The 27,463-nt window shown below is 42.9% G+C and overlaps 2 protein-coding genes across 2 annotated transcripts; both read right to left on the bottom strand.

The window, feature by feature from the left end:
* Window positions 1-2,405: 2,405 nt before the first annotated feature.
* On the bottom strand, window positions 2,406-15,756 carry akap1 (A-kinase anchoring protein 1). Its single transcript, XM_022762979.1, has 11 exons — window positions 15,650-15,756; window positions 8,225-9,864; window positions 6,582-6,706; window positions 5,825-5,951; window positions 5,572-5,699; window positions 5,303-5,480; window positions 4,884-5,034; window positions 4,017-4,084; window positions 3,732-3,805; window positions 3,575-3,640; window positions 2,406-2,599 (listed from the first exon to the last, which is right to left on the bottom strand). Exons 2-11 carry the CDS (start codon window positions 9,837-9,839, stop codon window positions 2,537-2,539), a joined length of 2,595 nt encoding a protein of 864 aa, XP_022618700.1. The 5' UTR covers window positions 9,840-9,864; window positions 15,650-15,756; the 3' UTR covers window positions 2,406-2,536.
* Window positions 15,757-18,226: 2,470 nt separating this feature from the next.
* Window positions 18,227-26,340, bottom strand: LOC111234791 (ATP-binding cassette sub-family G member 4-like). The gene is made up of 14 exons (XM_022762982.1): window positions 26,073-26,340; window positions 23,976-24,093; window positions 23,653-23,785; window positions 23,415-23,465; window positions 23,188-23,333; window positions 22,782-22,905; window positions 22,548-22,662; window positions 22,311-22,453; window positions 22,084-22,182; window positions 21,740-21,908; window positions 21,502-21,602; window positions 20,239-20,397; window positions 20,031-20,149; window positions 18,227-18,452 (listed from the first exon to the last, which is right to left on the bottom strand). The coding sequence occupies exons 1-14, from the start codon at window positions 26,338-26,340 to the stop codon at window positions 18,227-18,229; spliced, it is 1,971 nt and encodes a 656-aa protein (XP_022618703.1).
* Window positions 26,341-27,463: the final 1,123 nt, after the last annotated feature.

The following is a 27,463-nucleotide window of genomic DNA, read 5'->3' as shown; positions in this document are numbered from 1 at the left end:
AAGCAGTAACTCACTCTCTCCTCCTCTCTGCTTTGGCTACAACAGTCTTGCATTACTTTTAACTGTTTGTGATTATTTTTTATGAGCAACATCTGTGATTTTAGTTCATGTTGGGAGAAAAAAAAAGACATAATTCCTACACTCTTCCCTCAATTACCTAATTTTAAAGGGGGTTTCATCTCATTTCATGTTAACTCCACTCATGACTCTGATGGTGTTTGTCAGTTAAGAACTCCACCTTTGCCACACGGACACACTGACCTGGACAGGAAAACCCAGCGTGAACAACCAGAATAACCAGCGAAGTTAAAACAACTGTTGTCCACATGAGAAGAACAGGATCCTGCTCTGTGCTGCACCACAATACATTTAAACACAGGCTGATGTTTGACAAACGTCACCACAGTTTTAAAAGTGTAGGACAGACGAGCTCATGGGTCGGTTCACAAAGCAGACTAATGACACAAACTGGATCTTGATCAACAGTTAACAGGTCGACACTGAAAACTAAATCTCGTGTGGTGTTTCTTTCCCATGTCAGTGTGAGTTTGTAGTGGTTGAAGACGTCAGAGCTGCACCATAACAGCAGCAGCTTCCTGCCATCGCACTGAGACTCTGATCCAGATCAGATGAATCTTTGGGATCATGATTAAAACAGAGATTAATCACTCTGGTGTCTATGAGACGTACAGTAATCTGACCAACATGAAACGTTAGCTCAGACCTTTAGCAGCTTCGTTTCCCTTCACATTTAGATCTTAATCATTTGTTACCAAGTGTTTTCATAGATTTGATTTTAGATATATACTTACTGAGCACTTTATTAGGAACACCACACTAACACTGGTCATTTCCTCCCTCTGCTCTTAAACAGCCTCAGTTCTTCATGTCACTGATTCCACAAGATGTTGGAAACTCTCCTCTGAGACTCTGCTCCATGTTGACATGATGGTTCCTGTTCTAACATCACAAAGGTGGTCTTACTGGATTCAGGTCTGGAGACTGGGGAGGTCACTGAAGTTCACTGAACTCACTGTCACGTTCATGAAACTTTAGCTTTGTGACACGGAGCATTATCCTGCTGGAAGCAGCCCAACATGGTCGGAAACGATACTCAGGACGGTGACACTCGGACCACGATTGATTGGTATTAAGAAGAAACATTCCCCACACCATCACACCACCACCTTCAGCCTGGGCTGTTGACAGAAGGCAGGTTGGGTCCATGGATTCAAACGCTGACTCTACCAGCTGCTGCCTCAGCACAAATCCAGACCAGGTCTTCACCTGTCCAGTGTTGGTGAGTCCGTGTCCACTGCAGCCTCAGGTTTCTGGTCTTGGCTGACAGGAAGTGGAACCTGACGTGGTATTCTGCTGTTGTAGTCCAGATGTTTGATGTGAACATTAACCGAAGCTCCTGACCTGTATCTGCAGGATCGTATTCACTGCTGATTGGAAGACTGCATGAATGAGCAGGTGTACAGGTGTTCCTAATAAAGTGCTCATTGAGTGTACATATATCATCAGGACAAACATTTGGGGATTTGTAATAAAAATGTAGTGGATCAGTTGTGTCAGTCTTTTAAAAAGAACATTTGTAATTTCAGGATCATGACAGTGCGTGTCAGTGGTATGTTGCCTTGGTGACAGGCTGTCAGAAAAATGCATCTTGGGAAATAGGAGAATTTTGAGAAAGTTCCGATGTGAAAAGTTATTCAACTGCATTTTTTGAAATTCCCGCTTCTTCTTTAACGCAGTGCAAGTCAGTAGAGAAAAGTAGATCCTGGCTGGAGGTGCAACTGCAGCTCTGGATAGAGACACCTCCCCCCCAGGAGAGGTCCAGGAGGGCTGAGCAGACCAGCAGGGTGCTCTGTTCCCCCCCCCCTCTGCTCTTTGAGGTGTTATCGCTCATCAGTCTCTACAGCCTTTCTGCCCCTCCCCCTCCACATTCTATCATAATCTGCTAAATGGACTTGGAGCTACAGACTAAAGGCGGGGCGTCAGTGAAAGACAGGACAGTTTAAAACCAGTGTCTACACAGTCTGATGATCCACAGTCGACGTGCAAAGGCCCAGAGCAAAAATTAAGGTCGGAAGGGGGAGGAAAAAAAAAAAAAAAAAAATATTGGCTGTACCTTTATTTAATTACAATATAGATTTTCTTTTAAAAAATTTTACAAGTACCTCTTCCTGTCCTCCTCCAAGTTCTTTTTGTGTACAAGTATAAGGGGGGAGGTTGTCTTATTTTGAAGCAGTGCTGTTCTTGTAGATTATGCCTGCAAACGATTTTTAATTTCTTTTCAAAAAAGGAAGGGGGGAGGGTCGAGGAGAACAACAACAAAAAAATAAAATAAACAAAAAACAAACAAACAAAACAAACAAACAAAAAAAAAACAAACGAAAAACAATCTTCTTATATCCAGTGGTGGGGCGGGATGGGCTGGGACCACAGCCGGGGCCCGGGCCCAGACTGCTGACCACGAGAGAGAGTAAGGGGGGGGCAGGTGGAGGTTTGGAGGTCAGAGTATGTTACGAGTTCAGAATCCATCCACCCAGGATCCCAGGCCTCTCTCCGCCAGAGTACGGTTCACTGAAATCACCTGGAGGGAGAGACACGTTCACATTACACACAAACACTAATTCTATCAGGACGACAACAGAGTCGTGTCATATTCATATCTACTGCTTTGAGTTTTCATTCACTTTACTTTGCTGTGTAAATGAAATCCAACATTAAAAGACCAGGAGAGGTGGAGATTTTTGTCCTTTGAGGCCGTGGAAGTTTTTTTTATATTTACTCATTTAGCAGAAGCTTTTATCCAAAGTGAGCAACAACATTAAAGCTTCAGTGCAGGAGGAAACCTTGGTCCAAGTACTACATCTGTTCAATAAGTGCAAGGTGGTCAGGTAAGGAAGTATTAGAGGTGTTATTGTACTTTGATTTGGGGAAAGTATTGAGTTTAACTGACTGATTAACACTAAATTAAAAAAATGACAAAGTAGAAACAATGGAGTTAAGATGATTATTTTCTTATTCCTATTTCTTTTAAAAGCAGATGGACTCGATGAGTAAGACATGACGCTGCTGTAGAAACAGACATTATCCTGAAAACATCAAAACAACAGGTAAACCGGGAGGAAGTGATGTTTGTATTCACAGCAAACGACATCAACAGTGAATTATTACAAGAGGATCAGACCACAGACGTCCGAGTACAACATGATTCAATCAGAATATTAGGAACACGGCCGTATTCCCAATATGGGCCTGTTTCAAATAAAGCTGCAGCTGATGTAAAGTAAACAAACTGAATGTATTTCCTGTTTACTTGGCTGAGCTAAATACAGCATCCTCCTTTCAAATCTGCACAGAATGTAACATGAAAACATTTGTTTATTAACACTAAAATGTTTGAACTGATTCCAGTTTTTCAGGCAAATCTTTAATGTCAGAGAAACTAGACACATGTAAAACAGTTATTATAAAGCTGCACCGCATGACTGCTGACATCCTCAACATTGAAACTACCTGTACAGGTGTGTAGGTGTGCAGACAGTGTATACATGTATCATACCTCCTCTCCGACCATGTTCCACAGGTGGACCAGCGGGAGGCCTGTGTTGTTGTCGTAGTTCGATACCTTCACACAAACAGAAAAAGAAAAACAAACAGCCGGTCAGAGATGAGACCTGTCGCTGCGGAGAGGGTTCAGCTGAGGAAGGTGATCTCACCTGTGCGAGCAGCGCCACTCCTCTGGTCATCTCCTCCAACGCCGACGTGGCCTCAGGTGAAAAACGATCCTCTCCTGATGAAAGACGTTTCAAATATGTCAGAACAAAATAGGAACAAAACATCCAACCACATAAAATCTGTTCTTCTCAGACGGATACATTTTGAAGAAAAGAGGCACAAAACGAAACGATTTTAAATTACGCTGTTGTTGAAACAACTGACTCCAAACAGTCAAAGAGCTCTAAACAGTTTAAAATGACTTGTTAACATAAACAATGTTGTACCTGGAAGTGGAGCAATGTTGTCGAGCAGGACTTCTGCACCTTGAAATGGTAGTGTTACAAAATCAGACCTGGAAAATAAAAAAGAAGCAGTTTGTTTAAGACAAATTATGGAAATGTATCTCATGCAGTATTTTCTTATTTTCATCTTTTTTGGAAACCGCGTACCGACTTCATCTTGACACATCAGCATTTTTTTAAGCCTACATGTGCAAAAAGAACCTGCACCACCTACAAGGCTCCATCAGTATGCACATTTAAAATAAATGCTAACTCATAACGCTGCACATGGACCGTCAGCGCCAGAAGCTTCAACTCAGTACAGAACATCAACTTTAATTAATCATCAGTTTGTGCAGAGTCTACCTAACATCTGCAGACAGATGTTTGCTCAGTTCGCTGACAGAGACAGATTGAATAAATCAGAATCTTTAAGATATTTTTAAAGCATATTACAGCTTAAATATTGGACATAAATACTGTAGCTTTAAGAAATTTGTTTGAAATATTCAATATTATGAGTGAAATTATAACATTTTGTGATCAACAGGAAAAATAAATGAGCAATGCATTTCTGCTGGTAGCTCTTTAGTCCAGGACAAGACTAAATGCCAGTTCAAGAAACTGCCTCTAGATGGCAGAACAATAGCCCCCTCCCCTCTACAGTCTACCTGCCCCTTAATTGGCAGGTAAACGCGGCTCAGAAGAACACAGGTGCCTCACTCCTCCCTCCCTCCTGAGAGAAGATACCAGAATCTCTGAACCTGCTCCCGACAGAGTAACACCTTTACCTGTTACCTGCACGTCTCTTCACCACTGTATTTATTGATACGTGCCCGATGTTTTAACACAGTGAGATCTGACACTCGCCTTATCTGCCGTAGTGAGTCGATCTTAACTCTGTCGTAGCCTCCGTAATCGACGTATCTAATCTCCACTTCGTTTGTTTCCTTGTAGAAGGTGATGACCTGAGCTCTCCACCAGGCTCCTTCCACCGCCGGAGCTGCACAGATCACGCCCACTGGAGGACACACAGATGGACAGAACGAGTGTTAAAGCTCCGAGTAGCAGAACAACAACAGACACGCACTTAAAACACCTTTTCCTTAAATGCAACACCGGTGCAGTTTTACTTTTTCTAACTTTCACAAAAGGTGTATTCTATAAATTCCCTCCCCAACAGAAGCTTCATAAGATCGTTACTCAGTCATCATTTACTACACAAAGACTAAAACTGCAGGAAGTGACTGACTTCACCGACTTCTATCCCACCCTGTGACCACAGTTACCTTCAGCAGGTGAGGGCAGGGCGGGGGTGCCCGGCTGGGAGTAGCAGAGGAACATCTGCTGGTCGAGGCTCCGCAGAGCGTGGTAGGTGGGGTGGGTGTGCTGCTGGACGAAGATGTGACCGGCCGACACGATGTTCACCACTATCACTTCAACCGTCACTCCACTGGGGAGCAGGAGCTGAGGAGACACAGGACACGACAGGAACTGTTGAATCTGTACCAACTAAAAGAATCGGTCCTCCTGAGCAGCCGGAGAAGCCCATCCTTACCCAGGAGGTCATGGGAAGCGACGGCAATGTGAGCGGGGGAGGTGGAGGTGCATACAGGTTCGTCAAGTCCAGGTCTTTAAACTTCTTCCCAATCAGCGAGAGGGCCTTGTCGACCTGCTGCTGCGTACCTGCACAGAGACCAAACACAAGGGGTTTCAGCCGGATTCCTACGTGAATCAGTTCCCTCCATCCAACCTCTTCAAAAGACACTAGAAGAAGAAGAAGAAGAGGGGACCTGGTGCAGCCGACTCACCCTCTATATGACAGATCTGGAACTCCTGTGTATAAGGCAGGGTGGAGATGTAGATCTTTGCACCAGAGTTCTGCTTGAGGAAACTCACAAATCTCCCCTGTTTCCCGATTAACCGCCCGACAAGATGCTGGGACAGGAAGAGAGGACAGACAATAACACGTTAAAAAGGGACAGTTGATTTATACAGAAACAAACGTTTAACATTTTACAAACTAACTTTAAGAGCCTGGACACAATTACTTTTAATTCACTATAAATTATTAGTATCTCAGTTTTGTCCTCTGAAAAATGTTGAAATATTTCTGAAATACTAAAAAATACCACTAGTCTCATCTTTTCAGTCTGCAGTCTGTCATTGCAGCTATAAGGGTTAAATTACACTATATACACTGATATATTACATGATTAAACTAGTTTAAAGGTTAGTTTGAGAAACCGGGGAGTTTAGAAAATGCTGGCTTTATATACCTCTGAATACTGGCAAAAACTCAGTTTCAAAATTTGAGAGTCAGTGCATTTGTTAGGGACTGTTTTCACTGGTGGATTAAATGTGATATCCAATATCGCATTTCTATAAGTGCACATTATGTCCTAGTGTGTGAAGTGCATAGTTTTGGTAATAATACAACCATGTTTATACCAAACATCAGCATCTTGTTATTTTGAACACAGGATGTAAAGATACTTGAGCTGATTATCATGTCACACTGATGAGGTGTGGAGGGTTTTACTTGTTGTGTCACTTCCCCTGACTCACCTTTGGCACCTCAATCTCCCAGATGATGAGCTCAGAGCTCAAGGAGGCAGCGTTGTTGCTCTGGCTTTCCCCGACACCCATAGTGCAGCCGCTGTCCACAGAGTCCATACTATTCACATCAGAGCCTGCACACACACACACGCACACACACACAATCACCTTTAGCAGCTGTATTCACATTCGCAGCAACATAAATGTCAAAAGCCCTTCCTTTAGAGGATGACTGTATTAGAAATTGATATTTACATCACATACACTGTAGAAAAATCACTTTTTGTTTCTCTTGACTCTCTGTCTACCTGCCCACTCATGTCCCTCAATAACAACAACAACTAGCTGTCCGAAACACAGCTCGGCTAGAAGGGAAGTCAAGGTTTCTGGCACAACTTCACCTCCTTCCAAGGTGCAAGGTAAAGGTCTAAAGAGTTCAAAACTCCTGTTGCAGTAAACAGAAGAAGTTTATTAGACCGTAGCATTTCGGCTCGTGGCCTCCATCAGTGTTACAGCTAGCCTGACAAAGTTGTAGAAGAAGAGGATAGCTATGTGGACGACATCCTAACGTCCCACAGACAGACAGGACAACGTCATAAAGCAGGTTGAACAAATACTAGAAGCTGAAGGGTTTTCAAGTGGGATGTAGCAAAAATTCAACTAAGAAAAGCAGAGCACTGATACTCCCAAACCAAATGAGGGATGAGCAGAACAAGGCCTGAGGCATCAGGTGTCTGGTAGAGGAGGAGAAGCTCCACATGACCTCATCAACTGTTTAAAGAGGGAGGAAAGAGGCAGCCAGGTCTGGGCCTCCTCAAACCACCAGAAGGAATCTGCTAAGTCAAGCAGCGGGGCTCTATGACCCGATCGGCCTGGTCCTGGCCCACAGAGCAGGTCATTCTGGTCAGTAGAGTATTTCAAGACACTGGGAGTGGGAGTCTGGGGCGAGACACAGGGGGCGGGGGGGCGGGGGGGCGGCAGACCGTTCTCTGAAGGCCTCAGAGAGGAGGCCACGGAGCTGTTGGAGGAGTATTCTGAGCTCGGCCAGATCAGATTCCACAGGAGTGTCACACCAGCTGACCGGAGTGGAGAACCGCGGGGGGAAACATGTTCTCAGACGAAGTGACAACTCTGCTTCTACTGCAAGCCGCTACTGGAACCACGTCACGCCTCGTGCTTGGTGGGGCGGGGCGCCGGGCGTTGTACCTAGGAGCCCGCGTGAACTGCATTTGTTGTGACCATCAACAATTAGCTTCCAGAAGTCCTTGACGGCCTGGTCTTCTAAGCGCCTCACGTTTCTGAATACAGGCTGTGTGCATTTCTCTGTGGACTGAGGCTTTGATACTTTCACAGTATTAATATAGAAGCTAGACCTGATCTATAATCACACTACACATGGACATCTCTATATTTATATATTATATTATCTGTGTACATTAAAGATTTAAATACACCAGATACAGGCTAAGAGATATTTATTAATCACTCCTCAACCGTGTTACAGACCAGATCACCCATAGAGCAGCTGCAGCACACCCAACAACTAGAAGAGCAGCAATTTGAAACTCTCAAAAATCAAGTTTCACTCCGATTATACTCAGCAACACATCAGTCTTACACTAATTCCCAGAATAAACAGAAGGATGTCTCACCTCCAGACTGGTCCGTCTCCTCAAACGTCCCGTGAGCTCCGTTCCTCAGGCCCATCCCGTTGAGCCCCTTTATCTCACACACAGAATCCACTGAGTTTTCTTCAGTCACGGACGAAACCGTCGCCTCTGCGGCGGTCTCGACCAGCGACTGAGGCAGCGCGGCTTCTTTTGTGGACAAGTCTGTTATTTGGATCACATCCATTTGGTTGTCGAACATGCTGTTCTGGAGGTCCTCGCTGCTGATGCCGTCCTCAGAGTGGCACGTGCTGCAGGCTGAGTCCTCGGCCGGCACAGCTCCTTCATCGCCTTTCAGTTTAGCGTTTAGCAGAGGGACACTTGGTGCAGCTTCGTGCGACGCCGTTGGCCAATGGCCTCTCTGTGCATTGTTTGTCTGGTGTGCCCTTTGACTGACCTCAACGGGCTCCCATACTGGAGCAGAGGAGCATCCATTAGGCACTCCTTGCTGTTCTTTCTCCGTTGCCTCTCTAGACTCGCAGCTTGTCTGAGAGGAGCTGGTCAGTAGATGGTGGTGCTGCTGTGCTGCTGTGATTGCTTCCTGTTGGGAGCATAGTCTGCTGCTAGCCAGTGGCGTGCTGCTGCTGCAGGCGGGCTGGCTGTTGTCTGTGACCTGGCACCTGGTGACACCAAGGACCTCCTGGGTGGCCGCTGAGATGACCTCACATATGAGTCCAGCTGCCAGAAGCTCCAGATCCTGCTCCTCTCCACTGCTACCATGTGTCTGGATGCTCTCCGGGGTCGCTGTTGTGGTGGTGGAGTCTTCGACTGTGGTCAAGGCTGTGGAGGTCGGGCCCGGGGTGTTCGGGGTGCTCGTCATTTGTTGGTGGAAATCCTGTGTCGAAGGGGGCGTCTCTAGAGAGTCGGCCTCAGATGGCATCACTCTCTGCACTTTGGCTGGGGTAACTGCACAAACAATCAGCTCATCTTGTGTATTACTGGTACCATGATGCTTTGCAACTTCTCCCTCCGGCTCAGGCCTCTCTGCATCAGAAAGGTAGGCTGTCGCGGGGGAGGAGCTGGAGACTTTGTTAGACTGGCAGGGCACGATGACCTCTTCTACCAAGGCTTCTGGAGCAGGGACTGGATCTTTGATCTGGTGTTTCTCCAGCTCTGTTTCCAAAGCAAGTGATGAGCTTTCCTCTGGGGCTTTATGGTCTTTCGATGACACCTGCGAACTGTCGTCTTTGCCGGGTGACGGCGCAGCCACGTCTGGGGGTTTATGGACATCCTCTCCTCTTGTTCTGCCGAGGGGAGGGGCAGCTTCTTCCGAACGTTGTTCCGGTGAAGGTGCTGCTTCACTGTCCGGCACGTGGATATGGGATATATTTTCATGTTCTGTTCTCTGGTTCGTCACCTTCGGAGGTCTGTGGGCGGGGCGCTCTGTGTCGTTTGTGGGGGATGATACAGTGCCTTTCTCAACCAAACCATTGCTACCCTCTGCAGGAGAACTTCTGAGGCCCACAGGAGTCGGAGCCCCCTCTGGGCTGTCGTGAGTGATGAGCCGCTCTTTCTTCCGCGAGATGTACCAATACCAACCGATCAGCGCGAGTACTCCGGGCAGCGTGTAGGGTACAACAGAGCGAAACCTCAGCGGCATTTCCTCAGGGCACTAGCAGCTACACCTGGAAGAGACAGACAGGTTTGTATTAGTTGAGGGTTGAATACAATCTATGCCAAATACAGGAGACCTGGCCTGGATCTGCCTGTTGACTGCACATCCATCTAAGGATTCAACTTAATTTTACTCTTCACCTGATGAATACTGAAGACAGGTGTAGCATTCAAATATTAAAACTTTATCGGCACAACAGCTGTTAGCAAAGACAACAAGGTCAGTGAAATTTGTTGTCCATGTTACTTTCGCCACTGATAAGACCCAATAAGAGAGCGACCGTGGGTGTCTACGTCATCGTTTCCAAAGATCTCCATTTTTGTCCGTCCACACTACAAAGCAACCCCCGAGTTTTCAAGCTAAAACGGGCCCAGCAGCGTTTCCAAAAGTCTGTTTTAGGTGCTCGAAAAGTCCAGAGTAGTGTGGACACCAGGAGTAAACAAAGCCATATATGAAACCAGTATATTTTTACTTTTGCTTTTAATTCTTTCATTTGATTTTATTCACTTTGATTGTGAAGCACTTTGTGACTAGTTTCTGTAAAGTGCTGTACATAAACTTTGCTTGCTTGAAAAAGAGATGTTTTAAAACTAAAATATGGTAGTGTGAGAACGATTAAAAATCTGTTCCTATCATAAATAAAATCTCTTGAAAATATAACAAACACGTTCCATTTGAATATCCACATGACAACGTGCCAACTCTGTAACTGCTGAGGACATAAAAAGTTTAGAAACTAAAAGTGAGGTTATAGCACCGACAAGACTGAGTCGTCAGTTGGCTCTTAAAACAACAGGAACTCGACAGTAGAATCGTCCTGATTAGGTTTTTATCTACAATCTCAAACCTTATTATTGAGCCAATACCATGTCTAATTTGTCTTCTCGCCTTATATATGGTTATCTGTCTAGAGAGAGAGACAGAGACAGACAGAGAGCAACAGGGAAGCTGGACTTTTGACCTCTATGGCTGCTGGCACTGACACCTGCTCTACGTAATCAGCTGCTTGACCTCTGCAGCACAGTTCTGGGAAATATGTTCAATGTGAAGTGACAAAAGAAAGAGCTGCTTTTTACAGAACAAGAGCAGAACAAGAGAAGAAAAGATGACAGTTAATGTGTGTTTAAAACCATAACCTCACACCCTGCTATGTTCATATGAAGTGACACTGTTTGGAAAACACCCTGGTTTCCTGTTATGTATGTTAAGGTCTGAAAAGTCCACAGTAGTCCATGAGTTCAACAACCAGCTGGGACTCTCCTCTTCAGATGTCAGCATTTAGGCTGAAGGGTGCAAACACATGAATGTACCGAGGCTCAGGCTCTTGTCCTGAATAATAAATAGACTCATTCCCAAAGAGGTGCGAAAGACTACACCATCCACACATCTGACAATTAGATCGGTATTTCAAATTTCAAATAGATAAAATTCCAAATTAGTTTGTGCACAAGTTGTGCATAAGAACAAGTACAGAACAGCTCCTTTGGGTTTAATAAGAATTTAAATGATCTTTAATTGAGGATATATTCTGAGTTTGGCAACACTATCTGACACCACTTAAATCAAGTCATTGTGCCTCTTCTATTATATCACATAGAAGAATTATCAGTGAGAGAAAACTGATCAAGTGGTTGCTGAAAAACACATTTGCACCTAATGCATGTCAGGCAATGTTGATTTCCCCTTTTCTGCTTCATAAAAAACATGTTTTAACACAAGGCGACAGTGTCACAGTCTGTGAGGTAAAGGAAAAACATCAACATTAACGTTATGCCAAAATGTTGTGCCAAAAACTGATATTTACATATTTTCTTTACTGATTTGTGCTAATTTCCTTCAGTGATTGTTGCCACTTGGAAGCCGTTTAGTAATGCATGAAGACAAGTATTAATAAAACAGGGTTTTGCAGCTGTCTGCAGCAACTGTCTCACAACAGGTCAACTCAACTGACACATACAAGTACTGAAAGACATTTCTATATCTGTTGCCAATGCTTGGATAAAATATTAATATTGTGCTGTGTAGTGCAGCCTCAGATTGGTAATCAATCACAGTTAATATTAAGTCACTGTTATTTTTGGTCAAAGCTACTGTATTCATTGAAGTGCTATCAAGCGGTACGTTTAAGGCTGCTCAGACATCAGACAGTTGAGAGAGAAAAAAAACACAACAACAAACAAGTATGGACACAGTGACTGTGTGGATTTGGTAATTTGTTGTGTTAAAGGTTGCTGTTAGATCTCAGAGCGTCCCTGAACGCGTCGACAGAAGTTTGAAAACTCACTGCCTGTTGCTGCGTCACTACAGGCTGATCCCAAAGAACAAGCATTAGCAACGTAGAGATAACGGGCAAACAATTATGACAACTTAACATGCAGTTTAAAATACTGTAGCTTAACTGCTTGACCTCCTAATAGAAGTTCATTTTTGATTTGATTTTTGACAACTCAAAAAGTAATTAATCACAAATCAAAGAATTAAACAAATGATTTGAATGTAATTTAAATAGTCCTCAAATCAGATGCTCTGCCTTCCATTACTCAACAGATTTACAAACTAAATTCAAAGTGTAAAGCACAATAATTCTATAAAACTGACATAACTGGTTTGTTGCGTTTTCAAGTCTCATTTAATTTATAAGGGCTGTAGCCTATAAATGTCTTTATGAGGCAGAGTAAAATGGACCATCCCTGAGCTCCAAGAATATAATCATATCTATGTGAACGAGGGTGAGTAGTATTTGCACTATGCTCACTGCCTAATAAGAAGTCGCGGTTCAGCTTTGCAAAGGAAAATACGACAGGAAACTTCCTCAATGAACTGGTGTGATGAAGAAGGAAGAGGCTGCAACCTGCAACATATAATTTAGGTGAGCAACACCTTTAATCATGCCACTCCTGACATATGAAAAGCCATCTGCACCACAGCCTCTAATTACAGTTGCTTAAAGTATGACGGTGTGCCACCTTTGTGCATTGTTGGTTTACTTCATACACTAGTAGGACCAAAGCTAGTAGATGATCCCTTAACTTCTGTGCACTACATCAAAATCATTTGAGTTTAAATGGGTGCAGGGGTCCTCCTAAACCAGATTTAGTAAAAAACTAGTCCTGTGAGTGTGTTAAAAATGAGTGCAGTAGCTGAAGCCTTCGCCTGCTTTGTTCAACCAACAAGACAATTCAATATCAAATCAACAGCTGCACCTGAACCAAAACAGAAACCTGGTACTGATGAGCCTGTGTGTGTGTGTATGTATGTGCCCATGAAATGGTGGCCCACACTCCATTCACCTTGAACAAGGTTAAAATAGAAGTTACAAGCAGTCAAACAAATCTAGAGCACTCCTCCTTACAGGACAGGCTGCTATATTCCTCTGTGTGCTTTTCCTGACCTTACAGTCGAGATTCAGACATGTGACCTTGGAGGGTTCAGATAGAGGAGTGGTCAGGCTGTATTTACATGTTTGAAACCTTTGCAACATGCTGAGTGCAGGCAACCTAAGCAGCTTGCACATTGACACTTCCTCAGTCTACCATTCATACTACTCAATAAAAAAAAAAAAGAAAACTCAGTTTCTACCAATCCTGCATGCTTTTGTACACAACTGTTCATTTAGCAGCACACCCACGTCCCTGATTGCACATGATTTATGATTTAACATTATCAGCAACATGTCAACCACTTGTCAGTTAAATCTAATATTATATGGTGCTGTATACCTGTGAAACTTCACTTTGTCGTCATTACTCGTGCTCCTACAGGCGTGTGGTGTTCACCGGAAAACCACATGCTTAAGGGTGACATTTTACAACCATTAACACCAATGTGGGGAATTGCCTGTTAAACCGAACTGTAGTCTGGCCCTTGCTGCAGAATAATTCATGTAGTAATATCATTAAAGGCTTTATGGAGTCTGTGTCTACCGATAACGCCTCGGTAACATGTCTAGTGTTTTTGCACGTCCGCCCCATAGGTGGGACAAAAGAAAAGGGAAAAGGTACAGGCGGCTACCACCGCCACAGTCAAGTTTCAACTTAATGTTAGCTACAACAACATGCTAATCCTTCAATGGAGTTGACAGAGGATCCAAAGCCCGGCGAAAATCGTATTATTGCCCTTTACAATCCCATGACACGACGAGAAACTGCACCTCGACTTTCCCGGGTTGTCTTATCACACACGAGGGGTCACGATCCCAACTTTCAGGGACGACTTTAGCTAGCTTTTCTTTTTTTTTTTTTTAAGCAAGCTACGTGCTGATAATAATAGACACAATGAGACTATTTGTAGCTCGCGGTGATTAATCCCGTCGGCGTTGTCTCGTGCCGTGCGTGTAGCTCCAATACTATATTTTTAAAAAATAACCGTCGTGTTACACGAGCGACCGTTCCGTCACAACACACACCGGCTAATGGTATTAGCTAGCCAGCCAGCCAAGTATGAAGACCACAACGTGACACTGCACTAAGAATCCGGGCAGTTTAATGTTTCCTTGCAGTGGAGTGGGATGGCTTATAAAATAAGACTTCATTACGTTTCCCCTCCTAACATAAACCCCTCTCTTTACCTTCATACACCTCAACTGCAAAATTTGGTGCCTTAGCTAACACGCTGAAACACATCTTTCAGAGATAACAAACAAAACTGGTGCACGGCGAGTTGTAACTGGGAATGGGAATAATTTATAGAAAGTGAAACTTAATATGAGCCGCTGGGTATCTAATTTGAGTGCCGAATTAATCAGTATGGATCTGATATCCAAATAAGAAGTTATGTCAAGTAATAAAATTCAAAGCGTTTTCCCAATACGGTGGCAAGAGTTAAATGGCAGATATATGAAGGGAGTTTTGCGTAACATTTGTGTGGAATGAAATCCGGTGTAAGAGGTGGCTGTGACCTAACGCTAATGTTACTACTGGGAATAAAGCATGGCTGAATGGGAGGCCGCAGTGCAGGAGAGCGAGTATTTAGTTAACAGGCGATATGGGTTATAATGATAAAAACGTCTATGAACATAAACATGGATTAAAATGTCAGGACGGCTAAGCGCACGTTCCCTTCACTGCATTATTTTTGGCCCAGTGACCATGACCGTTGGTTGGTGGGTTACACGATTAAAAGCCTCGTGTTTGAGACGACTTCAGAGTTTCATTTCAACCCACTGACCACCGCGTTAGGCCACAACATAAAGGCATTGCATAACGCAGCTTTAAACGCAACCAAATGCACCACCGAGGGCAAGTGCCAGACTGACGCAGGGTTAAAGGACATTTTAAGCCAAGAGAGTGGCTCCTGTCCTGTCCTGGGCCTCAGACCTCCCCACGTTAGCTTGCTAGCCGGCCCGGGGGAGAAATGATAGCCACCTGTATTCACACTGCTGACAGCCTATAAGCATTTGTTACTAATCAAGACACATGACCGTGCTGTTTGTAAGAGAATACTGACGCCAGGAGAGAGGGAATTGGGGTAATTTAAGTTACACAACAGGGGCAGAAGCTAGCTGGAGTGTGCTGCCTGTTAAGTTACAGAAAGATGTGTTAGGCTAGTTGTTCAATGACATGGGATTAATGCACTCATGTGGTGACACAGTCTGCTGCAGACAGCTCGCACAGACGCGTGGAAATGTCATTAAATGGGTGTTTTACACTGTGCGTGTGTTACACCCCTGTGTAGTGGATTTGAACTACTAAGTCATACTGTGAGAGCATGATGCAGACGGCTACAGGCTAGCATGCTCTTTCCCCCTCAGTTGCTAAACGCGCTCTCTCCTCTCCGGACTTGTTCCGTTTACTTACAGTGTTTTAGGTTCCTCGGTGCCGCCACGATGAGAGCGATACTAATAGCGTGGGTTTTGTCAAACGTTGTCCCCCGTGGAAAGTCAACCTCTCCTCCCCACGTGTTGACCGACTAGCATCAGTCTTAAAAAACAGACTAAACAGCTGGTCAAATCTCGCGATACCTCGACGTTCAGGACGTCAGTGGTCTCGCGTGAACTGGGAATGCAGTAAAGGTTTTTGCGTTTATCTGATGGCAGTTTTACATGTTGGTCTCATGTCTTGAATGAACATTTAAAGTTAAAGCCATGACGCCAGTCTTACTCATTGATTGGAACCAGTGACATATCATTTCAGCATGGTATATAAATATGAACTGAATGTAGTCAGATTAACATGAGGCTGCAGCAGCACAAGGTCAAACATGCAGAAAGCAGGAAAATAACTGTAATAAATGTAATATGTCAATCATATTTTATGCACAAAATCAAGATACAACAACACATAATTAAATAGTCAATTTTAAGTTGTTGAGGAGATTGATATCTAAATTTAATCACTCTACTATAACTGTTTCCCTCTTGTGGTGAAGCAGAAAAGTTTATTCAATTCAGTTTATTTATATGGCACCAAATTATAACATAGCCCACATTATCTTATGGTGCTTTTACAGTATCATACAGAGAAACACAACAGTTCCAATCATGAGAAAGCACTTGGTGACAGTGGAGAGAAAGTGGGGACTACCAGTGACCCAGATAGAAGCTGACTCTCGGGGTGTTTTGTTGAGTTGTGCCTGTTTGCCAAGAACTGAAGTGGACAATAATAATTTCTAAGGCAAAGTACGACGTGGAAACAATGCAATTTTCTTTGTCGGCTTTATCAATGATGATAAGTTATCTGACTGAGAAGTAGGAGTCTTGATATCAGAGCATGTCTGAAGACTTTTTTTCTGTTCTTCCATGTGTTTTCAGGCAGAGCATTTGGTCTTTCCTGCCTCAATAAACTGTTAAACTGTCCGCTGCTTTCAAATGGTTAAACGTGTGGTCACCCACTCACTCCCCCCAGGCTCTACCTGATAAGAACATGTTAATGCATTTTTATTAAAGCTTCACTTCATGTAATTGAATTGACTGAATCGTCCATGTCTGTTTCATATGAAGAAAAGAATTTTAGTCAAGGCCAGTTGGTGCAAAAACAAGTTTATTAGTAACAGTGAAAAAAGAACCAGCTATTTATTTTGTATGTGAATGGACTGCACTTATATTCTGTATCAACCACTCAAAGCACTTTACACTGCAAGTCACATTCACCCATTCATTCACATTCATACACACCAATGATACATCGGGGACAATTTGGGGTTCAGTATCCTGCCCAGTGACACTTGGTGACCTCTGACCTTCTGATTTGTGGACGATTCTACCTCCAGTGTGGAGGACTGAGATCACAAGTGGCAATAATGAGTTATCTTTGCATGGTTGCTGGGCTCACCCCATGCACACACGCACACACACACACACACACGCACACGCACATACACACACCGTAGTTCCTTACATTTAATTCTCTTTGGTTGCTCTCCAAGTCCCCTCCATCCTCACTGTGCAGTCCACACACGTCATTTTTTCTCCATAATAATTCAAATAAAACATGAAACTTCACATAGCACCAAATATGACTGCATGAGCTTGTTGCTTCCATGTGACATTACTGGATGAAGTGTGGAAACAAAAAAATAATAATGATACAGTTCAGTTAATTCATCTATTCTTGCTTAAATACATTTATATTGCATATAATACTAAAGATAATACAGCACAGTATAAAATTATTAAGGCTGAGCAATATTTATTTCAACTATGATTTTAGATTATATTATGGAAGTAGAAAAAAATACCCAATTTTGGTAGGTAATCATGACGGAGCTTAATTTACAACTATCAACATGTTAAAAAAAACTATTGAGCTCAAACAATGATTAGATTGATACACAGGAAATAAATGCTTTGGACTCCAACAACAAGAAGAACAAAAACTGCTTTCATCCAGTGTACAGATATAATGATCCCATGATTATCACTGAAAAACTTTAATTCATTTTCACTCTCTCAGGCACAATACTTCACACTTTATCCTCCAGTGCAACAGTTTGTCCTCAGGTTTTTTTTTTTGGCTAATAGAGGAATGTAAACACTGTTTGTATTTGCACATCCGCCTTAAAACATTTCTGTCTTGCAGGAATATGAAATGTACAGTATCTGCTGCTGAGTGTGGCTCAGTGTGTTTGCCCTCCTTCATGACTGATCTGGCTTTGTGTGCAAGAAGTTAAGTTCTGGTGTCTGAGGTAAAACAGGTGTATGTTGGTTTCTAAGACGACTCCTCACTGCTGTGCATCGTCAGTCGCTGCCCTCCACGGCTGCTGGCAGGATAACAGATCAGGATTTATGCTCTGTCCTTTTTTCTTTTTTTTTTTAGCAGCAATGTGTTGAAATGAAATGAAACAAATTCCCACATGACAGAGGTTGTTTTTTTGTTTTTTTTTTGTGCATAGAAAGAAAGGGGCCTTTAGTTTTCAGAAGACGAGCCAAATGAAACCTATCGCTCAGACTTGACCTTGTAGCGGAGGACAAGGTAAGTGGCCAGTCGTAGGATGATGAAGAAAATGCCGAGCACAATGAAATCCATGTAGAGCTTTGCGTCCTCCACGTCCAACAGCTGCAGGACCTCCTCAGGCTGCTGGAACTTACACACCTTCCCCGGACACTCCAGCTCTGAACGGTTCATCCCGTAGATGGACAGAATCACCCCTTCGAACCCGTACCTGTGGCAGAGAAACAAACACTGAGGAAAATTCATGACTGGAAGTCATGTATGTGCTCCTGATTCTGAGTAAAAACAGATCAAACTTTAAACAAGCAGCACGCTGATGATTTTGGTGCTCTTATGAAAATCACCAACATGGTGCTCAAGGGACGTCCATGAGGTCCCTAAGATCAATAGGGTTAATGGTGCGTTCAATTTGAACTGGGAAGTTGGAAATTTCAACTGGAACATCCCTTGATGTCAGATTTCCAACCCGGAGAGTTGGACGAATCTCAGCAACCCTGACCTCAAAATCCAAGATGGCTGCTCCAAGCTATAGTAATATACTGTTTATATATCCATATTTTCTTCTTCTTCTGTGTTTTATTTGAAGTGTTGAGCCATAAGAAAACATATTTGTGGTTTTAAGAGCCAAAACCATCTCAGTGTAGTTTCACATCTCCTCTCTCAGGCTTCTCTCTGGAGCTCTAGTAACAACAGGTCGGTGAGCCAATCAGAAGAGAGGAGGCTCTGAGCCTCTCTTTTGATTGGCTGACTGTTTTTTGGAGTGATCCAATAAAAAATATAGCAGATTTCAGGTAAAACACTCAGAGAAACCAAATCCTGCAAGGTTTGGATGGTGGGTCCAGGTGGGCGGGGCTTGGGAGGGCGATTGTGACATCACAAAGTTACAGGAAGTCCTGACGGCTGGTTTTAAGGCTCAGTTTCTGAATACAGGCCGTGTGCATTTCTCTGTGGACTGAGGCTTTGATACTTTCACAGTATTAATATAGAAGCTAGACCTGATCTATAATCACACTACACATGGACACAGACCTTTACACTGTATGGATTTTACCACTTTTGTCTTCCAACTTCTATCTGTGGACATGTTGCCATGGTTGTATAATGATGTTTTAACCTGAAGGTTTGTCTTGATGAAAAGTCATGGAGTGTCCAAAACACTGAGGGTTCATCATATGGGTAAGATGAACTTATTGGACAATGGAGGAAAGGTCAGACCCCCCCCCCCAAAAAAAATTGGATTCATCCTCTAGGGACCATGAATATTCACAGCAAATTCCATCAAAATTCATCCATTACCTTTGGACAATGTTTGCAAAGAGGAGTGGTTCAGAACTACTTTAAAGCCAACTTAGATTTATCACAATCTACTCAGTAATCCCTGACTGCACAGGAAAAGTGTGTGTGCACAACTGCAGTAAGGACAGGAGGGTCAAAGCTGAATGAGTCAGTCGCTCTATAAATCTGGAGCTTTGTTAAAAACCAGACCACTTGTTTTTTTACCCATTTCAATTCTTCTTAAGGACGTTGCTGCGTTCACAAATATAAAAGAATAACTTAGTGAGAATAGAAACAACGACTGAACTTGGTTGTAATAACTTGGGATTATAGTTTAAGATATTTAGCTCTGGACAGATCGACAACCAGCATCGCCATCTTTATGCCTCATTGAAACGAACCAAAAAGCATTAAATTATTATTAAATAAATGTACACAGTTAAGTCATTGGTGAACTGAAGTAGCTACAGTTTTTTTGCTGAGTGGCTGTGATGTTATTCACGGAGGTACACACCTGACATACGACACATAGGAGCTCCACTGCAGATACTTGGGGATGGTGTCGAAGTTCACGAAGAATCCAGAGAACAGCAGCACTGGGATAGCCGTGACAGGTCCTACAAATGTGGCTACCTGTTTAACATAAGGATGCAGATAATGTGTTTCATATGTGGAACACAAGCAAAGGAATCTTGTATTTAACAATGCAAACCTAGCAGTACCTGTAGTGAGGTGGACGCGGCCCCAACCAGCAGGCCTAGCGACTGGGCTACCAGGGCGGTGCAGGTGGACAGGGCGATGAAGAGCAGGTAGCGGCTGGCCTCAGGAGGCTGCTCTGTCATCCAGTACACTATGCTGCAGTACATGATGGGGCAGATAACCTAAAATAACACTTTGATTAACCTTTATTTAGTCACAGAAAACCTTCATCTCATGTGACCTAATACTGACGTCAGAGGAAACACGGTGGGTTCAGATCGATCACAAACAACTGAAGTTCATTGATAGATTTTTATTTATTGACAATAAAAGCATGTTAGGAAAATTTCTTTAAATGTTTCTGAGCCACATGAATGATTGTACAAAAGAGGGAAATGTCCTCTACGATAAAACCCACACAGAAATGTAAAATATGACATATATGCCTTTATCTCAAGAGTGATGCTGCCACATATGTCACCTATATAATCATACATGTACATGCTCTGGATATATGAAGATATAAGTTTATAACATAGTGTATATGAAATACCCATAGTAAAAGGTGGATATGTACATTTATTAAAAATATCTACATGATGATTTTTTATATGGTGTGACATGTTCTGACCAAATTTATTAATGATATATATTTAATTTGCATATGCAAGTTTATTAAAACAACATACATACACCAATTCTATGTTTTTATCATTAATTCTTATCAATTTTAAACATGTCTCTGTTTTATATTTACATATATAATATCATCATATACTGACAGGCTTTGGGATGGATATATATTTATATTACTTATATATAACATATGTCTACAATATAAGCATACATACATAAACATACATATTTGTATGGGCTAGACATATATGTCAATACATGAAATTGTTCTAACTTGTAGCATATGTACATATATTACATTTGCGTATGGGGTCGTGTGATTATAAATGACACATCAATAAATATGATGATAGCAAAAAAAAGTGTAATTTAAAACCCTTTAAAATTCATTTTAAAATTTAATTTAATGTCATTTAATTTCTTACATGTTCTATATGAAAATTTTACCTCATATGTACATATATATGTATATATATACATGTATATATATACATATATATGCGTATGGGTAAATACACAGTAAGTTTCTGTTTTTATCTCGTCATAGATAGATAGATAGATAGATAGATAGAAAGATAGATGAACTGTAACAACTTTAACTAACACTGGAGAGCAGTGGTGCTCTGTGTAGTTGTGTTTTGCCAGCTCACCTGAAAGGGGATGTCCGCCATGGTCTTGGCCAGGTAGTAGGCCTTCAGGCTGTACCAGTAGTTAAGATGCTCCCTCAGGAACACAGACATCTCCAGAGGAACTGACACATGGTGCAGAAAAACATTTACATACATCGGTCAACTTTTGAGATTCTGAAAGGAATGGACGTGGCTCATTGGCACAGCAGGATCAACAATAAACATCATGAGTCAATTCCCTCCACCAGGTCATACTCACAGGTTAACACGGTTGGCATGAGCGCACCGAACATGATGAAAAGCATGGAGAAGAAGAGGAAGCCGGTGTTGTTAAAGACTTTGCTGGCATCATTGCCAATGTTCAGATAGAGCAAACCTATTAACACACCTATGGAGATGTGGGACATCAGTCTGAGGTGGGTCAAAACCTGACAACAGAACAAAAGCAGAAAAAAATATAAAAACCAAAATCACAGACGTGGGTGATTAAATAAAATTTCAAGATCAGTAAATGTGGGAGAGATACTTTTCCTTTTACACATTTTAAAACCAGTAAACAGCCACAAGACTTGTCCTGTGATGTTTTAACAAGTCGTCACCCACCTGGTCTCGGCATATTGTTATGAAGGTTCTCTTGAAGAGGATACAAAACTGTGTTAGCGTGCTTGTGGCAAAAGTATGACTCTCTATGTGTCCAGCGTCCTGTGGGAAGCAGAAGCAGATGATCAGTGAAAAAACGTGTCCAATAATCATCACAGTAAGTCACTTCACAAAACACCACAGCACAGCTACAGTCAGGGCTGGATTAGACCACATCATCTACTACCCACCTTGGGGTATTTCCCTGCACAGACAGATGTGCCATTGTTACCACACTGGTTCTTCTTCTCCTCTAATGCGCACATTCCACCTTGGACCGCCTCGAACAGCACCGGGTTCAGGTCTCCGTACTCTCCTGACGCCACTTCAATGACTGAAGCAAAGACAAAAAAAACCCCAAAACATAACGATCGTCCTCAGGGAAACTAACTGTGGCACATACGTGAATAAATGTGAGGTGAACGCACCGAAGTCTGCAGGATTGTGGTAGGTGGGACAGTACAGGCCCAGGCTCTTCAGGTAGGGGATGAGGTACGGGACTGTGCCTTTGTAGATGCACTGTCCCTGACTGAGGATGTAAAGCTGTGGAAGGACGAGATTACTCAAGACCGACGTGTAAATGACTTTTCGAAAAAAAGAAAAAAAAACCTTTTCCTACAGCGTCCCGTAAAAATAAAACCCTTCGATCGGCAGGTGCATACCTTGTCAAACATCTCAAAGAGTTTGGCACTAGGTTGGTGGATGGTGCAGATGATGGTCCGTCCTCCCAGCGCCAGAGAACGCATTAGTGAGACCACCTGATAGCACGACGCACTGTCTAAGCCACTGAACAGAGAGAGAGAGAGAGAGAGAGAGAGAGAGAGCAGACACTGTTAATGAGCAGCTAGAGAGAAACATGAGAAGACAAAGACGAGTAAGGATCAAGATATTATGACAGTTGTTCTCATGTTTAGTTCAGTGATGGCTACACCTCGGGATTGGTTTCTGGTTCAATCTCTGCTTTTACAGGGGAACTCTGCAGACATCACACACTGTCATACGTTCTAAATGTTTTTAAAAAAATTTAAATTAAACCCTCATCTGCACACTTGTGCCTCTGCGACTCACCTGGTGGGCTCATCGAAGAACATGACCGGAGGGTTGTTGACCAGTTCGAGGGCGATGGCCAGACGTTTACACTGACCTCCCGACAGCGAGCTGGTGCGGGTGTGAGCACAGTCGAGGAGCCCCAAGGCGGTCAGGATCTCGTTCACCTGGGCAGGTAACAGGAGAGTGTTTGAGGTCGGGATTATTGCTGTGTTTATGTGAAGCTAGCAGATGTTTGTTTATCTCACCAGAGCTTTCTTAACATCCACACTTTCATCCAGCTTCAAGTTCGCTGAAACCTGCAGGAAAGAGAAACACACACAGTCGTTTAAATCAACAGGTTTTTACAGGACAGTCAATCCCGCACATTTTGATTTATGTCAAATATAAAAATAAATGACAGTTTTTTGAAGTTCTCACTATAATAATCATACAGAAGTTTCAAAATAAAAGCACACTTTGAGCATGAGTCGGAGTGCTCCTCACCATCATGGCCTCCCGTGCAGTGAGGTGTGGCAGCAGCATGTCTTCCTGCATGATGTAGCACGACATTTTCCTGAATTTCCTCAGGTCCCTGGGTTTACCATTGACCAGGATCTGACCCTTCATCCCTGTTTCCCTGGGCAACAGGAAGGACACACACACACACACACACACACACACACACACACACACACACACACACACACACACAACACAAACACACGAGCTTCTTCTCTAGTTGTGTGACACATGAATTTCTTCCATAGACGCCTGATGACAGCTGATTTCCTCTAATCGTGCTGTGAACCTGTGTTTTACTCTCTCACCTGTATCCAGCCAGAATGTTCATTAAGGTGGACTTCCCGGCCCCTGAGGGCCCCATGATACCGATCAGCTCCCGATTGCAGAACCTCCCGGACAGGCACTTCAGTAAGGCTTTGAAACCTGACGACAACAGAGGGGGGGGGCAATGATGATGCTGTCTGTCACGAAAAAACAGCATCACACACGTCAACAATGACGAGGTAACACAGGCTCCTCTGTTTGTTTTAATATCCAGCTTCTTCAAACAAACAACTAAAATTCAAAATGATAAGATCTGTAGTAACTAATATTTTTTGGCCACTGAAACAAATGAGACGAGTGAACATGACATCGACAGCTGAAGAAACGACAAACTCAGTAGTTCCTCCGAGTCTTTGAGAGCATTTCCACGTCTACTTTTAGAATCAGAAACAACTAGAGATCACACACATACACACACACACACACACACACACACACACACACACACAACACAGCACACACACAATACACACACACACACACACACACACACACACATTGTCGCTGCAGGTTTAAATACCCACAGTACTCAGGTCTGTCCAACACAATTAGTGGATACTTTACTGTAATATCAACAACCATCTTGCCATAAATGATAAATAAAATAAACAAGGTGACTGGTTAACTGGTTAAAAAGTCAATCACTTTGATCTTTATTGACCAAAATACACATGGTAGCACACGCGTAACTACTGTATTTGTATGTTACTGTCTACTGACTCCACTGTGCAGTGTTCATTGATCCTGTGTGAAATCCATGGACACAGATGGATCCTGGGGAGGGCGGCGTATCAGCCCTGGTGACTAACAACCATTTCTGCCCAACATCCAACAACTGGAGCAAAAAAGACAAAGAGGAAACAAATCAGCCCTGCTCCCTCCGCTCTCCCCTCTGCATCCGTGTGTGACAAGAGAGATCAATGAGAGAGTATGGAGAACTACAGTAACTCAGTGAGCATCAGCTCAGCTCTCACTGCTGGAGGCCTCCACAGTCAGTCGTGTGCTGATGTGCTACTGGTTTAGTTTAATGGTGTTGCTGGGCAGAAAGAAAAAAAAGCCCAGTAACAGGATTTTTTCTCACTCTGAGAACAGAGTCGTATTTATTGTTCATCTGTTATTGTTTGGTTACTGCAGACTGTACAATATTAATAAATAACATCTAAAATAACAAATATATTCCCAGATCAGAATTGTTGGTCTGATCTGGTCGTATTTTCTGCAGCAGTCTGAACCATGAAACAAACTACACAAAGGCATCCGCCATGGACAGAAAAGACTGAGTTGTACCAATGTTACACAGGTAAAAGAAAGGTCTTGGTAATGTTTTTAATGTGGTGATTAAAAAAAGAGGACAGCATCAGACGTAACACCCACGTTCTTGGCAGTCAGAGTTTGAGAAATCACACAGGTGTCGCGGGTTATAGGAAGATACAGTTCAGTGTCGTCAGCGTAACAGGAAATTAATTCCATGACAGTGAATGATTTCTGCCAAGAGGTGAAGTATAAATGGAGAAAGGCGGATGATCAGAACAATGTTCGTTTTAATGTTGGAAACACAGATAAGTAAGAGTTTAATCATGCGAGAGCCAGGCCAGAGACACCATATTGGTCGGTGTCGGAGTATGCAGCAGTCTCTGATATCAAAGGCTGCACTGAGATCGAGTAAGAGAGGCACAGAGGTGGAATCTGAATCTATAGAAGGCAGAAGATCATTTATCACTTTAGTAAGTGCAGTTTAAGTAGAGTGACAGGCCCTGAAGGCAGAGTGAAAAGGGTTCAGAAAGATTACTGTTAGATATGTGGGATGAAAGCTGCTGGGATACAACTGTCTACTACTTTTGAAGAATGGGAAACTGTGCTCCAATATACAGCTCGGCTATGGTCTGCAGAAAGAGCGGGACGTGAGGAACACATTTTGAATCTAATATCGTGTATTTTACTGCAGAAAACGTCTAAGAAATCATGAGCTGTAAAGGACAAGCAGTAGTTTAACCACAGTGTCAAACAGAAATTATTATTATTATCATTACCCCTTCACAAGCTGATTAAAATAGACGTGACAGGGAGGTGTGTGTTACCTCTCCTCCTCCAGCACGGGCCCTCTTGGATGGTGTAGGAGAGGTCGATGAACTCCAGGTCCACGGCCGAGCGTTTGGGTAGGTGGGAGAAACGCTGCGCTTCGGTGATCTCGTTCTCCACCTTCTTCAGGTGGGTCAGCATGGACGGCTCCTGCTGCTGCTGCTGCTGCTGCTGCTGCTGAGGCTGAAGCTGTCCGTCTCCGTTACACATGATGGCCTCCTCCATGGGGATGCTCACAGAGTCAGGTTCCAGCGCCTTATTGTCCATCCCAGCTCTGTGTCTGTGGGAGGATGGGGAAGGTTAAAAGGTAGAGAAGAGGAGGTCAGTCATGCTTAATTATCTGCTGGCATGTCTAATTTTACAGCCGCAGCTGGGGATAGCAGTTTTGGAGGTCATTTAATAAACATTCTCCATCCACACTGAGACAACAAAACAGCAGGACACCCGAGACAGTCTGTGGACTCTTTAATACCAGAAAAAGAAATATTAACTTCATGCTTTTCGATGCATTGTTCCTTTCTCACACAGCCACCACAGATCATGAGTGAATTTGACAGTGAGTAGAAATGCTTTTGAAAGGTTTCATAGCTCCAGTGTTGGTATGGTGACAAGGCCAAAACAAAGAGACGAGGACAGGTGTTCAATGCTCAAACACGCACATGAATCATTAATAATGATGATGTGTTTTATTTGGAAAAGTGTTGTAGTCACAGCTACAGCTGGAACAAACTGAGGTCAGCGTGAATTCTAAAACACAAAATGTGAAGGAGTGATGAACTTTGATTGTTTATTCCAGACTAGATTTGAAATGCAGCAGTGAGTGAAGTGCAGATGTTCACCTCTCTGATTATTTGGGGTGTAACGTTTCTGAAACTGAGACCAAAACTACGATACCAACGTCCATGAGACATTCAAGATCAATGGGCCAGGTTGGAATTAATAGTTTTTAACAAAGCAGCTGATAAGTCGGTCCATCACTTTGGTCCAAACTGATCAGCAACTACTGGATGAGCTGCTGTGAAATGACAGATTCTGAGATTAGTAGTTCCCAGACGATGCGCTCCACTGACCTTGGTGCTATTCCTTTCTTTTCAGGGATGGATGGATGGATGGATGGATGGATGGATGGATGGATGGATGGATGGATGGATGGATTGCCATAAAATTTGTTTCAGACATTCATGTTTCCCATGGCATCAATTCTAATAAAATTTGAATTTGTCAAATATCAAATACTTCCAAAAAAAATGGCATTCCTATCAAGCTCAGTTAGTACTTTGTGTTTAGTGCTAATTAGCAAATGCTAATATGCTAACAAGCTAAACTTAGATACAGAACAGAGAACACATTTTATTACACATTAAATCTCAGCATGTTAGTATGGTGACAT

The sequence above is a fragment of the Seriola dumerili genome, unplaced genomic scaffold, assembly GCF_002260705.1.
Source record: "Seriola dumerili isolate Sdu_G_001 unplaced genomic scaffold, Sdu_1.0 BDQW01000458.1, whole genome shotgun sequence".
Lineage (NCBI taxonomy): Eukaryota > Metazoa > Chordata > Actinopteri > Carangiformes > Carangidae > Seriola > Seriola dumerili.
This window is presented reverse-complemented; position numbering and strand designations above follow the sequence as displayed.